General features: G+C 44.5%; 1 protein-coding gene across 6 annotated transcripts in view; it reads left to right on the forward strand.

Moving 5' to 3' along the window:
- dync2h1 (dynein cytoplasmic 2 heavy chain 1) overlaps positions 1–18,712 on the forward strand; it is a 996,931-nt gene extending 978,219 nt beyond the window's left edge. For all 6 annotated transcript variants that reach the window (XM_085999037.1, XM_085999042.1, XM_085999039.1 and 3 more), the window contains 2 exons: positions 10,639–10,755; positions 18,035–18,712. In XM_085999037.1, coding sequence (XP_085855163.1) covers positions 10,639–10,755; positions 18,035–18,193 — 276 coding nt within the window. In that variant the 3' untranslated portion in view covers positions 18,194–18,712. The remainder of the gene's footprint in view (positions 1–10,638; positions 10,756–18,034) is intronic.
- Positions 18,713–23,427: the final 4,715 nt, after the last annotated feature.

Genomic DNA, 23,427 nt, shown 5'->3' on the forward strand with positions numbered 1-23,427 from the left:
TCCAACCCCTTTGAAATAAAGGCCAACATTCCATTTGCCTTTTTGATTACTTGCTGTACCTGCATGCTAACATTTTGTGTTTCATGCACAAGGACCTCCAGGTCCCTCTGAACTGTAGCATTTTGTAATCTCTCTCCATTTAAATAATAATTTGCTTTTTTATTTTTCCTGCCAAAGTGTATAACCTCGCACTTTCCCACATTATACTCCATCTGCCGAATGTTTGCCCACTCACTTAGCCTGTCTATATTCCTCTGCACAACTTGCTTTCCCACCCATCTTTGTATCATCTGCAAACTTGGCTACATTACACTCGGTCCCTTCATCCAAGTCATTAATGTAGATTGTAAATAGTTGAGACCCAGCACCAACCCTGCACATTTTGGTTATCTAATTCTAGCCTTTTGTGCATCTCCCTTCCCTTCATCCCACCATTCTTTCAGCTGCCTCAACCCATTCTCTGGAACTCTTCCCTAAACTGCTCCACCTCTCCTCACCTCTCTCCATTTTTAGAAACCTTATTAAAAACCCATCTTTTCGACCAAGTTTTCAGTCACTCCTTTTAATCTCTCCCTCCATGGCATAGCGTTCATTCTCTTTTCCAGTCTTTCTATTTATTTCCCCCCCCCTCCCCCACTCTGTAAAGCATCTTGGACATTTTCCACATTAGAGGACTATATAAATATAAGTTGTTGTTGCTGCTGCTATTGACATGAGTTCTAAATTTGCTTTTTACTAGTTTGATCCTTTGTCTCCCTTTTCAACCATTATAGTTTAGTTTGAAGTTGTGTTCCAGTTCTTCCTTTCCTATCGTACACCTTTATAAGATCACCTCTCAGTAACCTCCTTTTATGGCTGAAAATCCCAAGTTTCTCCAGTCTTTACCTATAACTCAGTCTTCTGATGTTAGGCATCAGTCTTGTGTCTCTTCTGTGACCTACCTCCAGGGCTTGTATCTCGGTAACCAGAATTGGATGCAGTACTCAACAAGATTTGATCTGATCAGCGCATTCTATAACTTAAGCATGACTTCTTCTAACTTGCACTCTGCTATTTTGGCTATATAGTTCGACATTCTATTTATTTTGTTGATTGCTGTTCTGCAGTGATCGGGCATGTTGAGCATCAAGCCTACTAAAACCCTTAGATCTCTTTCAACTTCACCCTTAGGTATTTTGACGTTGATAATTCTTATCAGAGAAAAATCCAATTCATACATTGAAATCACAGTTGAAGTACACTCAGCCAAAAAGATTAACTGACAATTCCAGTAGATTGCTATTTTTAAAAATACGTCGTTTCAACCTGAATAACATTTCTCAGATTTCATTAATCCCCTATTTCTCAGATCATTTTATTCATGTGCCTTCCATTTACTGATTGATTTTCCTACTTCAATCATAGCTACTGCTGCAATAATTTATGTTTCTGTAGCACTCTTGAGGTGCAGAAAGACCCATTAAAGTGGAGGAAAAAGGAGGGAGAAAGAATAACAAAAGGAGGAGCAGAAACCATTAGCAAAGAGAAGGGTTTTTAGGATGTATTTGAAAGCAAGGAGGAAAATGATGAGGCAGAGTAATTTGGGGGGTTATTTGCAGGGGACAGGGACATAGTGGCTAAAGGATATGTGCAATCGTTGGAACAGGAACTGGGGTAACGTGGCGTCAGAGGGACAAGGAGTGCATGCAAGGACATATGGCTGGAGAAGATTTCTGCGGAAGGGTGGGGTGAGACTATGGAGGCACTTAAAGGTGAGGATGAGGGTCTTGAAATCAACAACAACTTGCATTTACATAGCACTCTTTAATGTTGAAAAACATCCCAAGGCGTGATACAGAGTTGTAATTTAAAAAAGAACACTGAGCCAAAGAAGGAGATATTAGGAAGGGTGACCAAAAGCTTGATCAAAGAGGTGGGTTTTAAGGAGAGGCTTAAAGGAAGAGATGGAGCTGGAGAGGCAGATGGATTTAGGGAGGGAACTGTAAGTAGTTGATGATCCCTTTAAATAGCATGGTGGGGGTCCTTCCAGCTGCTTCGGCACAGGTGCCAGTGAAACATAGGATGATAAGAGGGTAGGGTATTGTGCAAGTGAGGACTGAATTGTAGTTTGTAATGGATGGGGACAGAGTTGAACTTCTTAGTATTTCAGCATGGGGTAGAGGTGTGCACAGGCTCGCGCTGTTTCATAGGTGAAAGGAAGTGGGAGAGAACCTATGGACTGAGCCTGAGGTGGCCGTTAGGAAAGTTGATGGAATCGAAGCAGGAAGCATGTCGGTGCTGGTAGGAACTTAAGAGGTTAACTTTGGTTTTTCCAACTTTAAGTTGGAGAAAACTTCGGCTCATCCAAGTCTTAATGTTGGACAGACAGTTGGAGAGTATAGCAGCAGCCTTGCGATCATTGGAGGATGTAGATCAGGGTGCCATCTTGTGTGTATATGGAAGCAGACTATGGGCGTGAAATTGGGTTCAATAGGGCCCGGTTTTCGGGCTCTACGGGTGCCGTTCAAGGACCAAAATGGCATCTGATGCGGGCACGTTTCTGCCGTGAATTGCACCAGACGCCGTCTTGGTGAGGGCATTAGTGTGCATGCAGCTAATGTCCACCAGAAGTATGCAGAACAGGCAGATCATGACATCAGTCAGTGTACAACGGTGATTTGACGCAAGCGGTGCCATTCTGCCGCTCAACGCTCCAGCCAACGCACTCACTTAACCTCGCACAGCTGAACATGCGTTAAACAGCAGGAAGGACCGCCCACCAGCGCTATTTAAAGGGATCATTAACTACTTACAGGTTAGTTGCTGGTGGATTTCTTCTGGCTGTTGCTATGATTCTACAAGTGGTTGGTGCTTTCCATAGTTCTTTCGAGTTGCATTAGTCTACAGGGAGTGGTGTCGCAGGTGCTGAAGGAATTTTTGCTGACTTCAAGGCTTCTGCACAAAACAGTTGCTCCCAGACATGGGCGCACTAGTAGGCATTCCCCTTGGAATACAACATGACTGGGAGAATGATCAGAGCCCACACAGAGCAAGACCAGTTGATAGAAGAGGGGGGAGGAGGAGGGAAAGAAGGACTCCATATCCGCCCACGGTGTTCAGGGAGCAATTCTCCTACCTGAACCGCAGTGAGAAGCAATATGTGAGACGTCTGCGCTTCAATAAGGACGTCCTCACTAAAATCAGCCACAACTGCAACCTCAGAGCAAGGCAAGGACCGCATTGCCAGTGGTTGTGAAGGTGACCATGGTGGTGAACATTTTTGCATCTAGCTTCTTCCAAGCTGGAACTGGACATATTTGCAACATCTCGTAATTTGCTGTCCACTGTTGCGCAAGGGAGGGTCCTGAGGCGCTCTATTCAAAGAGAACTAACTACATTTAATTCTCTCTTACCAGAGAGCAGCAGGCAGAGAGAGCATGCGGCTTTACTAGGGTTGCAGGCTTCCTCATGGTGCAGGTGCCATTCACTGCACGCACATCGCTTTGCGGGCATCGCACATCAACTCTGCCATATACCAGAACCGAAAGGGATTCCACTCCCTCAATGTTCAGCTGCTATGCGACCATAGGCATTGAATCATGTAGATCAGTGCCTGGTAACCTGGCAGCAGACATGATGTCTTCATTCTGCAGCAGTCCGCTGTGCCAACTGCATTTGAGCCACCATGGCAAACCAAAGGGTGGCTGCTGGGTGAGCAGGACTATCCGCTGACAACATGGCTCATGACTCCAGTGCGCAACTACCCAGCATGCATACAATGAAAGACATGCTGCTACAAGAAATGTGACAGAGCAGACCATTGTGCTGAAACAACGTTTCCACTGCCTGGACCACTCTGGAGGAGCCCTGCAGTACTCGGCAGAATGGGTATCAAGATTTGTGGTGGTCTGCAGCATGCTGTACAAACTCACCGTCATGAGGGGACAGCTTTTGCCACCAGCTATACAACGAGCACCAGAGGAGCAGGGCCTGATGAGGAAGGGAGGAGGCAACCTAGACAGCCCCTTTCTGCCCGGGCTGTCTGTGAAGAACTAATTCGAGTGCGATACCAATAACCGCCACCTCAATTCCCCATTCATCAACAGTCCCACACCTTACCTTCCCTCTGTCACTGCTCATCACAGCGTCTACTTGGCCACAATGCACAAATAAAAGCCAACACAAAATAATCATTCCAAACCAAATTTATAAATTCAATCATGCCATATTGCATACAAACGTAAAAAAATCAGCCTTATGCATTCCCCTAGTGCCTGTCTTCAGTGTGCCAATGCCTGACCTAGTGCTCCTAGCAGTGCTACCCCAGTGGCTGCAGCATGGCTGGTGGAAGGCTGCTGATTTTCAGTGGAGGAGACTGCAGATGTCTTTCAAGGACAACCTCGAATGTAGACAGCCCCTTTCTGCCTGCGCTCTATGTGATGAGATAATAAATGAGCGATATCAGTAACCTCAACCACACCTCCCCATTCACCAACAGTCCCACACTCTTTACCTTTCCTCTATCACTGACCATCACATCGTCCTCTTTCTGATAACACCAAAATAAAAACCACCAGAAAATGAACATTCCAATCCAAATTTATAAATTCAATCATGACAATGCAGACAAACGTAAACTAATTACCCTTGTGCATTCCCTTAGTGCCTGTCTTACGTGTACCTTTGCCTCTCCCAGTGCTCCTATGAAGTGCTTCCCCAGTGTCTGCAACATGGGTGGTGGAAGGCTGCTGACCTCCAATTCAGGAGACTGCAAATGGCCTTGGAGGATGATCTCGAACAGCTCTGGGCCTAGAAGGCCCAGCTGCGGACTGCACCATCTCAGCAGCAGTCCTGGCTGATGGCAACAGCAAGGGCACTGGCAGAGTGGCAGGATGGGAGGACCTATGCTTCATCCTGAGAGAGGACAGCAGGTTTGTGGTCCATGGAGCCACTGCCACTCCCCTTAAATAGCACCTCAGCAATCCTAGTAATCTGCTGGAGGACAGGTTGCTGGACTGCTGTGACATCCTTCAAGCTCCTTTGCACACTGTAATCCACAGCCATGATGGCAGCAGTCTGAGCTTCCACTGCAACATTCAGACGTTGGGTGGCTGCTGCTTCTGCTGCAATGGAAGTTGCGACTTTGGCCATCAGACACTACATTATGATTGGGTCCAAACTGTACGAACAGAGTTGGCCACCACTTCTATGCTGGAAGGAATGGCTGCTAAGCTCAGCGCAAAGCCTTGTGCCAAGTTGGTGCTGGACTCCTCCATGCTCCTTGACATTGAACGCAGGCTTTCTGACAGGCTTCCCGATGCACCAAGCATTTCGTTGTGCCAATCCATCAGCCTTCTTCTGTAGGCTACCCCATCAAAGTCCTCGTCTGAGTCCTCTGTAGCGGACCTCGACTTCTAGTGAACTGGCACCTGTGCACCCTTGCCCCCTGCCCTAGCTACAGCGCATTTGTGCCCGGTGTCTCATCACGTGCAGATTCAACGATGGAAGGGTAAGGGAACCAAAGCAAGGGCTCCTTGGATGATGAGGGAGATAGAGAAGATGATGAAACAAACAAAAGAGGGGTGTATGATGCATGTCAGGTGAATTCTTCAAGGGAGAACCAGACCAAATACAATGTTTAGAGGGGAAGTGAAGATGAAAATAAGATTGGCAAAGAGAGAATGAGAGAGTAGAATGGTGGTTAACATAAAAGGGAACCCAAAAATCTTCTACCGGCATGTAAACAGTAAGCGGGTAATAAGAGGCGGGGTGGGGCCTATTAGGAACAAAGAGGGTGATATATGCTGAGGCGCAGGGCAAGGCTAGAATACTCAATGAGTACTTTGTATCGGTGTTTACTAAGGAGGTGGATGCTGACAAAATATCAGTAGAAGTGGAAAAGGTAGAAGCAATGGAAGGAGTGAAAATTGACAGACAGGATGTACTAGAAAGGCTGGGTATGCTTAGAGTGGATAAGTCACCTGGTCCAGATGGCTTGCATCCCAAGTTGCTAAGGGAATTGGGGAAGAAGATAGTGGAAGGGCTTGCCATAATTTTCCAATCTTCCCTAGATGCGGGGGAGGTGCCTGAGGATTGGAAAATGGCAAGAATAGGTGTAAGGAAAATCCTAGTAACTACAGGCCGGTCAGTTTAACATCAGGGTGGGTAAAGTTTTAGAAACAATAATCAAAGAAAAAATTAACAGGCACTTGGAGAGGTTTAAGCTAATTAAGGAGAGCCAACACAGATTTGTAAAAGGCAGATCGTGTGTGACTAATTTAATTGAATTTTTTGATGAAGTAACAGGGAGGATAGATGAAGGGAATGCAATGGATGTTGTCTACATGGATTTTAGGAAGGCATTTGACAAAGTACCACGTAGAAGGCTGGTTAACAAAATTGAGGCTCATGAAATAGGTGGATCAGTGGCAGCTTGGATAAGGAAGTGGCTGAAGGACAAAAAACAGTGAGTTGTGGTAAATGGCTGTTTTTCAGACTGGAGGATGGTAGACAGTGGTGTTCCCCAAGGGTCAGTGCTGGGGTCACTGCTTTTTTTGATATATATAAATGACCTGGATATTGGAATACAGAGTAGAATTTCTAAATTTGCGGATGACACCAAACTTGGGGATGTGACACACAGTGATGATGATACCAATCGACTGCAACAGGACATAGAAAGGCTAGCAGAATGGGCAGACAAGTGGCAGATGGAATTTAATACAGAGAAGTGTGAGGTGATGCATTTTGGCAGAAGGAACAGGGAGAGGCAATATACACATAATGGCACAGTTTTAAAGAGTGTGCAGGGACAGAGGGACCTGGGAGTTAATGTGCATAGGTCCCTGAAGGTGGCAGGACATATTGAGAGAGTGGTTAGCAAAGCATATGGGATTTTGGGCTTCATAAATAGATCTATCGAGTACAAAAGTAGAGAAGTTATGCTGAACCTTTATAAAGTGCTGGTTAGGCCACAACTGGAGTATTGTGTCCAGTTCTGGTCACCACACTTTAGGAAGGATGTGAAGGCCCTTGAGAGGGTGCAGAGGAAATTTACCAGAATGGTTCCGGGGTGGGGGATCTTAGTTGCAAGGACAGGTTGGAGAAGCTGGATTTGTTTTCATTAGAGCAAAGGAGGTTGAGGGGTGATTTGATAGAGGTGTACAAGATTATGACATGTTTGGATAGGCTAGACGGGGAAAAGCTGTTCCCACTAGTTGATGGACATGGGGACACAGATTTAAGGTTTTGGGCAAGAGATACAGGGGGATTTGAGAAAACTTTTTTACGCAGCGAGTGGTGAGGACCTGGAACTTGCTGTCGACGGAAGTGGTGGAAGCGGAGACACAGCGTTTTCAAGGGGAGACTGGATAGGCACTTGAGGGAAATAAACTTACAGGGCTACGGGGATAGAGCAGGGGAATGGGACTGATTGGATTGCTTTACAGAGAGCCGGCACAGACTCGATGGGCCAAATGGCCTCCTTCTGTGCCATTATGACTCTGAGATCCCACCCCTAATCTATCCTCTTAAGATACGCGCAGTGTCAGTATCTGAACTGGTTGCTGCGAGTGTGGAATCAAGTGACGGCGCTGTGTCTTCATCATCACTCTCTTCTTGGTGTTCCTCCACTGCCTGGCCAGTTTCCACCTCTTGGATATCTAAAAGGAAAAAGGCGCAAGAGTAAGGTTGTGGTGAGGGGAGGGGTGGTAAGTAAGAGATGCACGCTTACACCATCTGCAGCTTGTATATCCGAAGAGATTGTGGGATGAGGGGGAAATGGGATGTGAGAAGGAGGATTAGATATGAGGATACTGTCATCTTTGATGGTTTCAGCCCCGCCGCTGGCCACGACCTCAGCAATGGCCATTCCAATAGTGGCTAGCACCATCTTCTCCATGAGGGTTAGGACATGTAGGCGCACCTGTCCCTCTCTGGTTAACTCCTGCTGCCTCCGGTTGTTCGCCACCTTGTCCTGCAAGAGAAAGGGAAATGTATCAGTGAGTGCCATGCAATATGTTTGGGTGATGTGGCTGTCATGGTTGAATAGTTGGCAGTGTGTGCAAGGTATGAGATGTGGGTGTGAGGGTTGCAGCAGTGCTAAGTGTGTGAGGGTGAGGTGAAGCAAATGAATGTTAGTTATGAGTCCTGATTGATAGAGATTGTTGGTAGGTGAGTGATGGGGATGTGGTGAATTGAGCAATGGCTGAGGCTAGTGGTGCAGTTGGTAGGATATGGAATTTGAAGATGGATTCACTGACCTTGACCACTCTTGTGAGATCATTGAACTTCTTGCAACACTGCATCCAGGTCCTCGGGGCTTGACTCCTAGCATTGACTTCCATGGCTATCTGCTCCCACTGTCTTTGACCGTGTGTCTGGAGGGCCTCCTGCCCTCCTGTGGATACAGGACATCTCTCCTCCTTTCCATCTCCTCCACCAAGACCTCCAGTGCAGCATCCAAAAACCTTTGGAGCCCGCTCTCTCCCATGTTGTGCCATTCCTCACTGTTTCCCAGGACAGAATCACCACCTGCACAACTCCCAGCACCTGCTCCAGCCACAATGCACCTCCCCTTTAAGAGGTGCAGGCTAGCTTTAAGCAGTGCAGGCTAACTTTAAGTGGTGCTACGAAAGTTAGGATTTTGGGCCCCCTGCTGATGCGTGCAGCCATTGAACAGTGCAGTTAGTGCTGGCTGCACGCAGAAATCATTATAACGAACAGGCAGCACGAAGTTGGCGTACTGCCTGAATTTCAATCAACGGGCCCGGGTTAATCGCGCATAGCGATCCCAACGCCTGTTTTCGGGGGTGGGGTAGCCAATTTACCCCCCTTCCCTGTTTTTCTAGATGATGTCGCTGAAGTGGCAAGATGTGTCACAAAGGTTTAATTTTAAAATGGGCACAGCCAAAGAAGGAGATATTAGGAAGGGGACTATTAGAGAACAGGCTCATCAGCCAGTGGTAGTTTGTACTCTTGAGGAATGAAAAATGGAAGAAACATTTTCACATTTATTTTCATTTAAAAATGATAATTTTACACATGACAACAGCATGCTTTTTATTCTGGCAACTATAAAAAAGTTTCACTCTGATATTGTGTGTGCAAATAAAACTGCATCTAAACAAAGACAATGGTACATTTATACACTGCATCTAAACAAAGACAATGGTACATTTATACACTGCATCTAAACAAAGACAATGGTACATTTATACAAGGTATGGAAACTTTTAAAAATCACTGCTACCTGGGGCTTGGGATAAGAACAACAAATGTAAGTATGTAAGGTAAAAACCAAACCCCATCTACCACAGTAAAAATGACAGAATTGCCAAAGTTTTATGAGTGTGGACATGAATTATTTTGAAACAATTATGTGAAGATGGTCGTATCCAGCAGTGTTTGCAAATTGTGGCTGCTTTACTTGACTACATATTGGCATTCTGACTGCTTTGTGTTAGGACTCCTTTCAAGGATCTAAAGTGGTTTATAATTAATATGGGGCTGAGCTAAAGAGATTGTTCCATTAATAAAAGAAAATCCCTTTGAGTTCAGATTCACTATTGCACTTTACAGTATGGAGACTGTCCTTTGCTGCTTACTTAAAAGTAAAGTATTCTGTGCTGTTTTAATTAATAAATATATAGAAGAAGTTCGATGTGCACCCAAAACGGCAGCAAGTCATGACTCAATTGCTCCGCGCTCTGGTCCGTGCCAGCCCTGAGGACCCGAGCCACATTCAGCAACAGACCTGATTTGAATGGAGGTGGCGAGCTCCAAGCACCAAACAGATGTCCTGATGCAGCTCGCTGGTCAGGGCCCGACAAATTCTAGTTGTCTTCAACACCGAACTGGCCCTCTTATAGTTCATAGGTGGTTGGGGGGTGGGATTTGAAGGTGAGGGTGAGGGGGGTCAACCAGCTAAAGACCCTGACTTGCACAATAAAGCAGCCTTATGCCTGTTTCAGGCGGGCAAGCTGCTCGCCCATTTATAGGCCCGCCTGACTATGGCACCAGGTGGGCCTGATTTCCCCCCCGATTTTCAACTCCTGGCCACCTATTTTCCAGGCACAAAGTTGACGACCATGAGTTGAATTCCTCCCCTAAACACTTTCAATAAAGATTATTCTTTAACTGAGAATAAATTATGCTTGGAATTCTTTTTAACGTGTAAGTGTACTTTGTGTGTGTGTGTACCTGGTTAGAAATCATGCAAATGCTGTCATAACTCTCTAAGGAATTCCATGCAAAACATTACTCTAATACCCATTGTTCTGTAATTCCTGTTATTTTAATGTCTGGTACATCAGATTGTAAAATATTGTTCAGTCTGACAGAGAGCACAGACCTATTGCTGTTGTAAGCTTAATTGTATCTGCAGGTAGATGGTGTAATTGGTGCCAAAAATCTTATCCTTCCATCTTTGGGTGAGAAGGGAAGTTTTCAGAGTTTGCCCTCATGGAGAGGTTATTTGTTTGAATCAGATTTCCTCTTCTCACACATTAAGTTACAGGCTTTAGCTTCCTGTTATTTATCAGCAGCAATGGCTTCTATTTCTCAGAGTCTTTTCTATCTTTGTTATAACAGAGTTAACTAAGTTTTGGCACTCAGTGGTTTCTGATTCACAACTAAATATTTGATATGTCTCTGTGGCAGATTGGAGGCCTGTACCTAGAGGGATGCAGCTTTGATGGGAATCGGCTTTCAGAAAACCAGCATGATTCTCCCAGCGTGTCAGTTGTGCCCCCCTGTTATATGGCCTGGATTCTTCAGGTACTAAATTATTTAGGGTCTAAACCTTTAAGCTCCTTTAGTCACCTTAATCAGTAATGATGAAGACTAATTTTAATGTGAAGTCCCACCTGAAGCATAACCTATCTTCCTTTTTCAGAAGCTGATCAACCTGCTGTGCAATTTCAGCACTTTCAGTTATTTTAGATCAGTAATGCAGCTATGAACAGTAATTTTGTACATATCCATGTTTAAAATGTGACTTCATGGGGTTTAATTTTTGCAAGGTTGGATGCATTGCATCTGATGCATTACTGAAAAACCAATCAGAAGGCACCTACAAAAATGGTGGTGAGCCACTTATTAAACTACTAACCATGCACTATATGAGCTCCAACTTGCAAACGTTGGCTAATTCTCCTGTTGTGTGCTGGTCTCCAGTGCTTTTTCTTCTGAATGACTTGGGTAAAAGTATGGTTAATCAAATGTACCCATAAGGCCATGCATTAGCTCATAATGGCAACCATTCTTATTGAAAAATATTAATGAAAGTGCTGGCTTATCACCGGCTAAAAATGCGTAGGTAGAGACTCATGCAACGAGTCAGTAATTTTTCAAAACTGTAAAGATGAAATCATATAACATGCCTCAACAGGAGGTAAGTGTTAGAACTGAACTGTTCTATACCCTCATATACAAGAAATGTAATTGAGTACTGTATATAAAAGGGAAAAGCTGGAAATTGAAATAATAGCAGAAAATGGTGGCAATGCATAGCTAATTGACCAGCGTCTGAAAGTAGAAAACACAGATTAATGTGATCACTTCAGAAAAGTGGAGTCAACTCGAAATGGTCACCTTTCTGTTTTGCAAATGTTAATGGATCTGCTGCATAACTCCAGTATTTCCTGTGTTTATTTCTAATGCAATTAAGTAATGTCTGTTATATTGATGATGTCAAAGCTGGTGTACATATTCAGGATATTTGTAATTTTTTACTATAATAATTGAAAAGTGGCAAAGCGTGCAAGTATTTTTAAAGTAGAGAAGAAAGCTTAGTGAAGTTGTCCCCAACATTCCTCTCAAGCCCCCATCACCTAATCTGGACAGCCGCAGTGTGGCCGAAGTACTGTATGCTGTGCCTTGAGCGCCCAGATTTGGTGGCCAGGTCATTTGCATGTCTGCCCCAAGCAGGGCCCTGCACAGGAAAGGGACATGGGAACACAAGCTCAGCTACGTGCTTGACACTGACTGTCAGCCTCGAGGCCTTTTGGCTGTTGTTGGAGAACGCCTCCAGGCCTCACATCTTGCTGCCTGGCCCCCTTAGACTCACCAATCTGAGGAGGACCAGACACAAGGCCTAATGTCAGCTTCTTCAGATGTACCTCAAAATTGGCATCCTTCCATAGCTCCAAGTGGAAGCTGAGATAGGACAGCCAGGAATGCCCCTTCCACCTCAGTTCCACATCCACATTTGCCTTTGCCCTCTACCTGCTGTAGGTGCAGGCCCAGGATCTCCTCTCTAATCTTGGGGCACCATAAAGGGAGCGGAATTTGGCTTAACAAATCACTGCCCCTTTCCCTCGCCACAAAGTCTGGCAACTGACTGTTTTCCAGATGCTGTAAAGATGAATATCGGAACTGTACTTTCAATACAATGCAGTTTGCCACATAGATTATCTAAAAGAAGTTGAAACAGTGTCACCTAACTCTTTCAGTTGCATATTCAACGTTTCAGGTCCCTACTAGGTGTGAAATGTGATTGGCTCACATATATCCTGGAGCGTCTGTATTTATTTGTAATGGGGTTGCTCCGTTAGGCTGCTGCGGACATATATTTCAGGCAAAATTGCTGACAAATTTATCAGTGGGACAACCCACATCCATCTGTGTATGTGTTCGGGCAATTGCTAAATTCATCAGGCGTTTTTAGGAATCCCAGGTGGCCACCTAAAGCAGGTGTTAGCCCCCTTGTATATGTTAATTAGGGGCCAAATGCCTGGAAAATGTGTTTACAATGAGCGGAGCAAGTGCCAAGCCTGTCCCGTATACTTCCATATGCGTGTGCTAGTGCCATACGTGGGCCTGCTGCATCAAGCAAAAACTCAACATGGCACATTGCTCTGGAAAGGGATATACATGATTAAAATAAATATATTATTTAAGAAGATGGAGACACGTTCCTTAATTTGTTTGAAATAATTCATATCGGGAGGACTTCCTCCTGAAATCACTTCCCCCTAGCTCTTCATTTCCCTTTAAGCGATTATTTCTGATCCTCCAGCTGCACATTTTTATGTAGTAGCATTGCCATGGGAGATGGGTTCGATGGATCCATGGCGGTAATTTTAAACAATCCCACCTAGTGGTAATTTGACAGGATCGGATGAGCCGCCCGTTTTACGCCCCACCTGATTTTACTTTAAATTGAAGTTGATGTTGAGTATAAAACAGGCAGCCGATCCAATCCCATCAGTTTTCTCATCGGTGTGTTGGGGTGAAATTGCCCCCATGTGTGAAAATGTGTTTTCACGTTGAGTGTTGAGGACCAGAAATGAAACATGAATAACAAGTTTAATTTTATTTAAATAAATCTTTCACTAAAACTTGACAATTCTATCTTGTAAATCTTGGAGGAATAGGCCAATTGCACTTCCAGTACAGTCCCATCCTGGTTAGGGCCTTGCACTGGAAATGGGGAGCAGAAAGAGAAGTGTAGCCCCAGGCTTGGCCACTGGGCTTGGAGTGTTCTGGCTGCTATTGGGTTAGAGCAACCAGAGGACCTAAAGGACGGAAGATCAAAAGGTCCCTGCAACAAAAGGAAGACTACTCATTCCTTCGTTCTGAGGCGGGGTGGGTAGGGGAGAGTTCCAAGCAAAAGACCTATCTAAGCACCCTTCCAGGGCAATGACAGAAGTGAGGCAGGATGACTGGAAATGCCATCGGGTATTTAAGGTCACAACCCAAAATTCATCTCCTTATCGTTTATTTTACACCCACAAAGTTAAATTTCTGCCCCCTACTTTCTAACACACTATCTTCTTGTTATGTTTTCCTCCTTTTAGGTCCTATCCCCCTACATGACATACCACCTCACCCTCTCATTTTCCCTCCTACTTGACACTAATGCACTGCCAATGTCCTCTCTCGCTATTGTCGCAGGCTCAAGTCCTTCCTAAACATGCCCACAGATTCCCTCTGCGCCATCCTCTATCATGCCCACCACAGCATCTGTGGCCATTTTCCCAGAGCAACAACCTTAACTGCCTTATCCCTCTTTCCTATGAAATTTTCTGCACAATTTATTCATTGGAGATTAATCTCTCCAGCCTCCTTCCTTTGCTCCTCCAGCCAGCCAACCACTTGCCCACTTCATTTTCCCCTTCCTTGCGAACAAGGCCTTTGTCATCCACAACATCATCTTGGAAGTCTTTTGACTTCAGGGTCAGAGTGAAAGCTACCTCACACACTCCTTCCCCCTTCACTGAAGGCACCTCATCTGGCTACATATTCTTCCACATAGGAACATAGGAATTACTCGACGAAAAAAAAAACCCCATCTAGTTTGCCATCTACCATCCCGGTAGTCACATGATACAATTATAATGGAGTTGTTGACTAATCATAGAAATCAGTCTATATCAGTTAGTCTACAACAGATCTAGAAATGACACAAAAAAAACCCAGTGGCAAAGAACTTTGGAGACCATGGGGAAAAATTCGGTTGGTTAGCACCTCACATTAGTGCCTCCAGGGGGCGCTAATGGGGCGCTAGGAACTTAGTGCCCGAGCGCAGTGATTTTAATGCCGCTCGCGAAATTGACCAGTCGTTCTGCGGCGGCACTAAGCACTATCGCCACGATCTCCTGCGCCCGCAGATCGTGACGTCAGTCAAGCGTGCAACGCCCCGGTAGCGCCCCAGACCGGATATTGAGTCGCGCGCCGTGCCTTGACGCCTGCTGCTAGGAACGACAGGTAGAGGGGAACGTTTTCAAGTCGGGAAGGGACTGGGGGAGTGCTATTTAAAGGCGAGCGCTTCCTGCCTTTTCTTGTTGGCAAAATTTTTTGTTTTAACGCTGTCCTAGCACCACTTTTGAGGTTCCGAAGCGCCAAGCTCTTTCCCTGGGCCTATCCATTAGTGCTTCCAACACAATTGCTTTTGAGGTCTCTCCAGGTCGAGATTCAAGGCTGCAATGAGCAGGGAGTGGCTGGCCAGCAAGATGGCCCCTCCCCTTTAAGAACTGGATGGCGCCAGTCTGTCTGGCTTCCATGGTAATTGGCATCACCTGAGTTTCGGTAATGTTCTGAGGTAGCGCCTTGCTCCCTGACATTTGCGCCTTAAGAGAGGTGTATAGCGCCTGATTTAGCGCTCAAATCACCTCCAGGGGCGATAGAGGCAAATCTTGCAGTCGGAGGCAATAATTAGCGCAGGGTGCTAAACTTTGCGCCCAGCCGACACTAACGCCCCAAAATGGGTGATACCGAATTTTCCCCCCCCCATAAGTCCAATTTCACCTTTTTCCTCCCAAACATGCTACACATCTTCCACTTAACTACCGTGGCAGTGGTTTCACTATCATTGTCAGGTCCTATCCTTGCCTCTCACCCTACTCCTCTCCTATTTGAAGACCTCACACTCTTCCACCCCTTGTCTCCTTTAGAGCCCTTGTTGTCTATTGCCCTCCCAAGCCGCATGTAATTTCTTTGCCGAAATAGCCTCCCTACTTTAGCCTTTGCATGAAACATAGAAACATAGAAGATAGGAGCAGGAGTAGGCCATTCGGCCCCTCGAGCCTGCTCCGCCATTCAATGCGATCATGGCTGATCATCCAAGTTCAGTAGCCGGTACCTGCTTTCTCCCCATACCCCTTGATCCCTTTAGCCTTAAGAAATATATCCAACTCCTTCTTGAATATATTTAATGAATTGGCCTCTACTGCCTTCTGTGGTAGAGAATTCCACAGGCTCACCACTCTCTGGGTGAAGAAATTCCTCCTCATTTCTGTCCTAAAATGCCTACCCCTTATCCTTAGACTGTGACCCCTGGTTCTGGACTCCCCGACCATCGGGAACATCCTCCCTGCATCTAGTCTGTCCAGTCCTGCCAGAATTTTATAAGTTTCAATGAGATCCCCTCTCATTCTTCTAAATTCCAGCGAGTACAAGCCCAATCGACCCAATCTCTCCTCATATGTCATTCCTGCCATCCCAGGTATCAGCCTGGTGACTCTTCGCTGAACTCCTTCCATGGCAAGAATATCCTTCCTCAGATAAGGCGACCAAAACTGCACACAATACTCAAGATGTGGTCTCACCAAGGCCCTGTACAACTGTAGCAAGACATCCTTGTTCCTGTACTCAAAACCTCTCGCTATGAAGGCCAACATACCATTTGCCTTCTTAACCGCCTGCTGCACCTGCATGCTTACCTTCAGCGACTGGTGCACAAGGACACCCAGGTCTCGTTGCACTTCCCCTTCTCCCAATCTATTGCCATTCAGATAATAATCTGCCTTCCTGTTTTTGACACCAAAGTGGATAACCTCACATTTATCCACGTTATATTGCATCTGCCATGCTTCTGCCCAATCACCCAACCTGTCCAAATCATCCTGTAGTTTTTTGGCATCCTCCTCACAGCACACACGTCCACCCAGCTTTGTGTCATCTGCAAATTTGGAGATATTACATCTAGTTCCCTTGTCTAGATCATTAATATATATTGTGACTAGCTGGGGTCGAAGGACCGATCCCTGCGGTACCCCACTAGTCACTGCCTGCCACTCGGAAAAGACCCGTTTATTCCAACTCTTTGCTTTCTATCTGCCAACCAGTTCTCTATCCAAGTCAATACCTTGCCCCCAATCCCATGTGCCTTAACTTTACACGCTTATCTCTTATGTGGGACATTATTGAAAGCCTTCTGAAAGTCCAAATACACCACATCCACTGGTTCTCCCTTATCTATTTTACTAGTTACATCCTCAAAAAATTCCAGTAGATTAGTCAAGCACGATTTACCTTTTGTAAATCCATGTTGACTTTGTCCGATCCTGTCACTGTTTTCCAAGTGCTCTGCTATTACATCTTTTATGATGGACTCTAGCATTTTCCCCACTACCGATGTCAGGCTTACTGGTCTGTAATTCCCCGTTTTCTCTCTACCGCCTTTTTTGAATAGTGGGGTAACATTAGCTACCCTCCAATCCATGGGTACTGTTCCAGATTCCATCAAATGTTGGAGCAACTTCCCATTGTTTCTGATTTCAACCTTTATTTTAATTCCTTGTGCCGCCTTTCCTCTGACTTATTTGCCCTCTGTTGTGAATAATAAACTCCCTAACCCACCCCTCAAGCTTGTTATTGTATAAAGCACCCAGAAAAGAGAAAAGTGCCCCCTCCAACCCTTTTGTAAGGAGGACAAAATGTTTAAAAAATATTCCTGAATCTTTGGGGTTCCAGGTCACAATCCAGGCCATTCAGTGGGTCAACGTGCCTGGTCTCACTCGCTATACCTGTCACCAATGATCCACCCAACATTTTGTAGGCCAGGGGGAGGGAACTGCAGACTGGTGTCCCCTTTCCCAGCCCCACCCTCTCCTCTCCCAATAGCCTTGTTTGTGGCAGGTGGAGGTTGCGCCCCTTACAAGGCCATCAGGAAACTCAATAAATGTTTAGAGAAATTTTGGAAGAGAAGCAAGGAAATCTGTTATGTTAGTCGTCACAGAAACAATAGAATGGCTAAAGTCCTAGAAACCAATCCGGGAAACAAAACACCCTTTAGCAAATTACTCAACTCTACATGAAATACGTGAGATATTTGAGTAACAGATTTAAAAAATGTCTGATATAAATATCATGTGTTACTGGAAAAAAGGGTCTGAATGAAAATAAAACCAAACCCTTTGATATCTTTCCATAGCACCAAACAAGAACACAACTGAACCCTAAACAAATTTCAAAGGCTTCCTCCCCCTCCTCGGTTGAATAACCTGGCATACCTACTTCCCATTAATGTACAGTTGCTTGCTTTTCAGAAATGTTTATCTGTAAAGATGGGGAAGTTAGTTTTCAACCAAGGTCCTTTATGCCCTGACAGTTTACCAGAAAGTTGTGACATGAAAGGACACTCTGTCCAAGACTGTTCATTGTTTGCTTGCCTTCGTATTTCCTGTTTTGATCAAATTGTTAGTTCCTATTGATTTTCCTGGCCCAGACACCCATAAATTGTCTGCTGCTGATTTCAGAAAACTGTTCAGTTCTTTTATTCTGTCAGTTGTTCTTGGCTTTGTTTAACTTTAAACTTGAACCTTTTTTGCAGGATGCTAATGGGCCGTACTCTCCTGAAGAGTGCATTTCTTTGCCAGCCTATACCAGCGCTGAACGAGATAAGGTAGTAATAAACATTGATGTCCCCTGTGGAGTCAACCAGGACCAATGGATTCAATCTGGGGCAGCTTTATTCCTGAAGAATCAGTAGTTTATTTTTTGTGTTTTTCACTGAATCTTTGAAACATGAAATCTTAAATTTAAAAAAAGCAAAAGATTGCTTGTTTATGTATTGAACATCCTGTTGATTCAGTGTGCTTACTGCATTTGGTACATTGTAGTACAAATTCCACTAGAATAAGATAGTATCTCTATTTAACTAAATTATTTGTGCTACTTTAATTAGAAATAATCAGAACAGTTCACATTTCTGCAATCAATAACTAGTTTATTTCAGGTCATTCCATACTTCATGATGGTTGATTGTTGGAAAGGAAATGTTTTTGAATGATTTTCATCTTACATAACCTCAGGAATGTGTTTCTCATTTTCTGTGATCTCTAAGATATTACTTGTTCATACTCTTATAGTTAATTTTGAAGCTTAATGTTACACAAGTTATTCTTGTCATTTTGTACTTTAATGAATGCCACCAAAGATGAGCATTCCACTGTGTTATGTTTATATTAGTGAGATTTAGTTACCAGAATAAAGAAACAGATTAACGCTGCCCTCTTTGATTGATTTTATTCATTAATGTCACAGATTTCAGGACTAGATGCCTGTTGGGGAAGTATTTTCATTATACTTTACCCCCTTAACACATCATATAAGGAAGGCCTTCAATTGCAGCTAATTTTTGCTTCATTTACGTTCCAAGACTGATGCCTAACATCAGCAATGGGTGCTACAAGGTAAATGCAAAGACCCACCTCAAGAAGTGCTTTTTCTCAGCAGTAGAACTGTTGTGGTAATGTAAACAACTGCCATCATCGGCACAGGCAGTCATCAGCTGTCATTTTTTCTGGACCCGATTTCATGTACAGACTTACGGTGACATCATTGGAATCTCGATTTACATAAAATCATGAGGCATCTGCCGATGTCCCACCAGCTCCTCATCACCCACCTTCCCCCCTCCAGCCGGCACCTCACCCGCCGTTAAAGGTCACACATGAATACACTTGGGTGTAGTGAGCCCGTAGAACTTTACTCCAACAAGGAATTGATGGGTTGTGGGGGGGGGGGGGATGCAATCAGGAGGAATAATAAAACAAAATGCCTTCTCTAAAATAAAACATCTTCCCCGAAATGAAACAACTACTTGTGTCACAGTGATACAGTGGAAGCATTCATTGTGTCTGGCACTGAAACAGCCCAATCAGGGATGAAAAATGTACAACATTGTTCTTTTGCACAGTTTCACTCTGATTGTTAACTTTTTTTAGTAAAAGAAAAATACAAAGCACCAACTTGAGTTTAGTACAACTGAAACAATGGATAAAATCAGCAGTGAATATTATTTTTTTTAAACACCAAAAACCCAACCTGTGATACCGTTTAGAAATGGAAACAGAAGGTTTGGATTTAACACAGTCCCTTTTAAAGTAGCCAATTTGGGCTTTTTTGGGATTACAAAGTCTTATTCTTGAAGAAAAAAAAGCAAGATGACAAATATTTCTTTGGAGATAATGGAATAGAGCACTGATAGTGTCAGTTCTGGGTAGAATTGATTAGTCGAAGCCATGAAAGTAAATGTCCACACAAAGGGTCCTGTCAAATCTCAATGTCTTTTCACTCTGGTTGAATTGCAGTGCATGTGGAAATGTTCCATCATGCTCCTCATTTAATGTTGAATGAAATAATATAACTATTTCCTCTAGTGGGGGGAATCTAGAACAAGGAGACATAATCTTAAAATTAGAGCTAGTTTGGAGTGATATTCAGGAAGCACTTCACACAAAGTGTGGTGGAAATCTGGAATTTTCTTCCCCTATAGGCTGTGGATGCTACATTACTTAAAATTTTCAAGACTGAGATTGATAGATTTCTATTAGGTAAGGGTATCGAGGGATAGGGAACAAAGACGGATAAATGGAGTTAAGGTGTAGATTAGCTTTGTTATAATAGAATGGCAGAACAGGCTCGAGGGGCTGAATGGCCTATTCCTGTTCCTGTGTTTCATCTATTCCGTTCCCGCTGAGTGGGAAGAGTTAAAATTCCCCCCACTATCTCCCTTCATTGCAATTTCCATCAGAGAGGGTTCAAGTAATCTAAATTTAGTATGCAATTTCGTGCACACCAACCATTTGTTTATTATGCGGATAGTCAGCATTTTTTGCAGTGTTTTCCATGCATTAGTGTTTGTGGATGAAAATCTGTGCTTTTATTGCCTGCAGCGCCCCAGGCTAAGACCAGCTCCAGTTTGTGTGCAAGTGCAGACTTTTAAAGCTGCGCAAATTTCTGATCACGTGTGGGTGTGTTGCGTGACTATATGGACCCCTGCTGACTTGCCCCACCATGTGACAGCTGTTAACCCACCAGCTCTGTAAACTTGTGAGGGAAGCATGCTGCAACATATCCTAGAGCCCAATAGATCAAAAACTAACTGCAGTTAGGACAAAAATGTTTGAAAGTGAAGGCTGGATCAGAAAGGTGATCAGTTAGAAAATGAATTCTGATGGACCTATTTAAAAAACAGCTGGTCAAGCGATCTGAGACGAAGAGGCTGTGGGGCTTTACATTAGCTACTATCAGTGGTAACTGAATGTAGGGAGCTGGATGCTGCAAAGAAACAAATCAAATATGGATTCATACCTGCCAACATTTCACGTTAACTCAGCGTTTCACATTAACGGTGTTTTGGGGACCGATTAGTTTGTAAGCATTTGCTGACCAAAAAACAGGGCAGCCAGACTCCCCTCCTGAGTTTGGTGTCTAATGCATTGAACAGGTCTCGCTCTCCTGTGTTCAAAATTATTAAGGGTTTTTGATAGAGTAGATAGGGAGAAACTGTTTCCACAGGCAGGACGGTTGGTAACCAGAGATCACAGATTTAGGATAATTGGCAAAAGATCCAGGGGGAAATTAGGCGAATTTATTTTACGCAGCGAGTTATTACAATCTGGAATGCACTACCCGAAAGGATAGTGGAAGTAGATTCAATGGTAACTTTCAAAAGGGAATTGGATAGATACTTAAAATGGAGCTGATAGGTGCATGACGTTAATTTCAATACCGCCGCTAAATTCGTCAGGACCTATTTTTAGACGGACCCGGTGCCTGCCTCCCTGGCAACTGTCTGAGGCTGAACCAGACTGTTTGCAATCTTGGTGTCAAATTTGATGCTGAGATGAGCTACTGACCACATATCCGTGCCATCATTAAGACCGCCTATTTCAACCTCCGGAACATCGCCCGACTCCACCCCTGTCTCAGTTCATCTGCTGCTGAAACCCTCATCCATGTTACCTCTAGACTTGACTATTCCAACGCACCCCTGGCCGGACTCCCACGTTCTACCCTCCAGGCCTTGAGGTCATCCAAAACTCTACTGCCCGTGTCCTAACTCGCACCAAGTCCCATTCACCCATCACGCCTGTGTTTGTTGACCTACATTGGCTCCCGGTTAAGTAACGCTTCGATTTTAAAATTCTCATCCTTGTTTTCAAATCCCTCCATGGCCTCGCCCCTCCCTATCTCTGTAATCTCCTCCAGCCCCATAACCCCTCCCCTAGATATCTGCGCTCCTCTAATCCTGACCTCTTGAGCATCCCCAATTTCAATCGCTCCACCACTGACGGCCGTGCCTTCAGCTGCCAAGGCCCTAAGCTCTATAATTCCCTCCAGAAACCTCTCCGCTTCTCTAACTCTCTTTCCACCATTAAGATGCTCCTTAAAACCTACCTTTTTGACCAATTTGCCCTAATATCTCCTTATGTGGCTCTGTGTCAAATTTTGTTTTATAACGCCCCTGTGAAGTGCCTTGGGATGTTTTACTACGTTAAAGGTGCTATATAAATACAAGTTGATGTTGTTGTTTTTGTTAAATGGGAGCAGGCCTCATTTCAAAATTAAAATGAAAGTCCTGCGCCCATTTCCAGGAAATTTGTTGAGACTAATCAGAACTTGAGCTGCCCAAGGTCCACTCGATTGGCACCTGCTGGTTGTCAGATTTAGTCCAATGAGGCCCAGAGTCGAATTTAGGACAATGCTCGAGCCTCTCTCCTGGCGCGCGAGTACAATGTGCCAACCATTTCCTGCCCATTATAACCCTAATGAACGCAACCCTATATGAGTACTTTTTGTAGAAAGTGTAGTGAGAGAAACAAAAGTAAAAGAACAAGGCTGGTCTGAAATTCTCGAAGCAGAGAACAAACACAATTCCCAGTATTCTCTAAGGTGAAAGTGATTTACTAGGATGGCAGAAATACTTAATCAAGTTTCTTTGGAGGAGCAAAAAATAAACAAGGAAACTTGTTTCTGGCCTTTAAAGTTCAAAGCAATATTTTGATTTTACTGAAAATGTAACGCTCGGGCCTGGTGAGAAATCCTGTTTAGTAATGAACAGCTACCAATGAAAATGAATCTTGTGGTGAGATGCAGCTCCACCAGCTCAAGCAGTTAAACAATTTGTGAGAAGGGATGAGCTCAGTTTGCATCACCAACTCCTTTCAGTCAACTGTTCAGTTTTTTAAGTGGGCTAAATTAAAAATAGACACCAAGGGGAGAATTGTAACCTAAAAAAAGGGGTGGGTTAGGAGCATGGGGGTATTTAAATTGTTAAAAATCGGAATCTCGACTTGAACCCGCCCCCAATCCGCCCACTCCCGGTTTTAACAGAGGCGGGACAGGGGCAGGATGGAGGCGGGCAACCAAACTGCTGCCAGGAGGCGGGACATCAATTTAAATATTTTAATGAAGGTGGAAGCCTCTTTAACCTTCATTTTGTTTTTAACTGTAGCTGGTCGGGTTTTACGCACTTTGTAAAACCCGGAAGTTACAGCAAGGCAAGGACTGCTGGATCCTTTACACTTACCTCCTGGATCTAGGGTCCCTGCCTAACCCACCCCCGCGATCGGAGACCCCCTCAGGAGGCCTTCGGTTGCCCTCCTAGACCACCCCTCTTCCCCGCCACCCCCCCCCCCCAATCACTGATGATGCTGAGGCCAGCCTGGTTCCTCTCATCCACTACCCCCACCCCCCCCCCCCCCCGCATCGATCCTCCGGTGGCCGTCCACGATCTCTCTCTCAGCTACAACAACAAATTGCGTTTATATAGCACCTTTAACATCAGAAATCATCCCAAGGTACTTTACAGGAGTGTAATCAGACAGAAATTGGCACCAAGCCAAAGGAGGAGATATCTACTCCTTCCCAAATCCAGAACTACCTTCTAGGAACTTCTGGCATCTTTGCTGTGTAAAGAAGTGTTAACCAACCCTG

Source organism: Somniosus microcephalus, chromosome 10 (assembly GCF_052327205.1).
Source record: "Somniosus microcephalus isolate GS21.2 chromosome 10, FLI_Smic_1.0, whole genome shotgun sequence".
Lineage (NCBI taxonomy): Eukaryota > Metazoa > Chordata > Chondrichthyes > Squaliformes > Somniosidae > Somniosus > Somniosus microcephalus.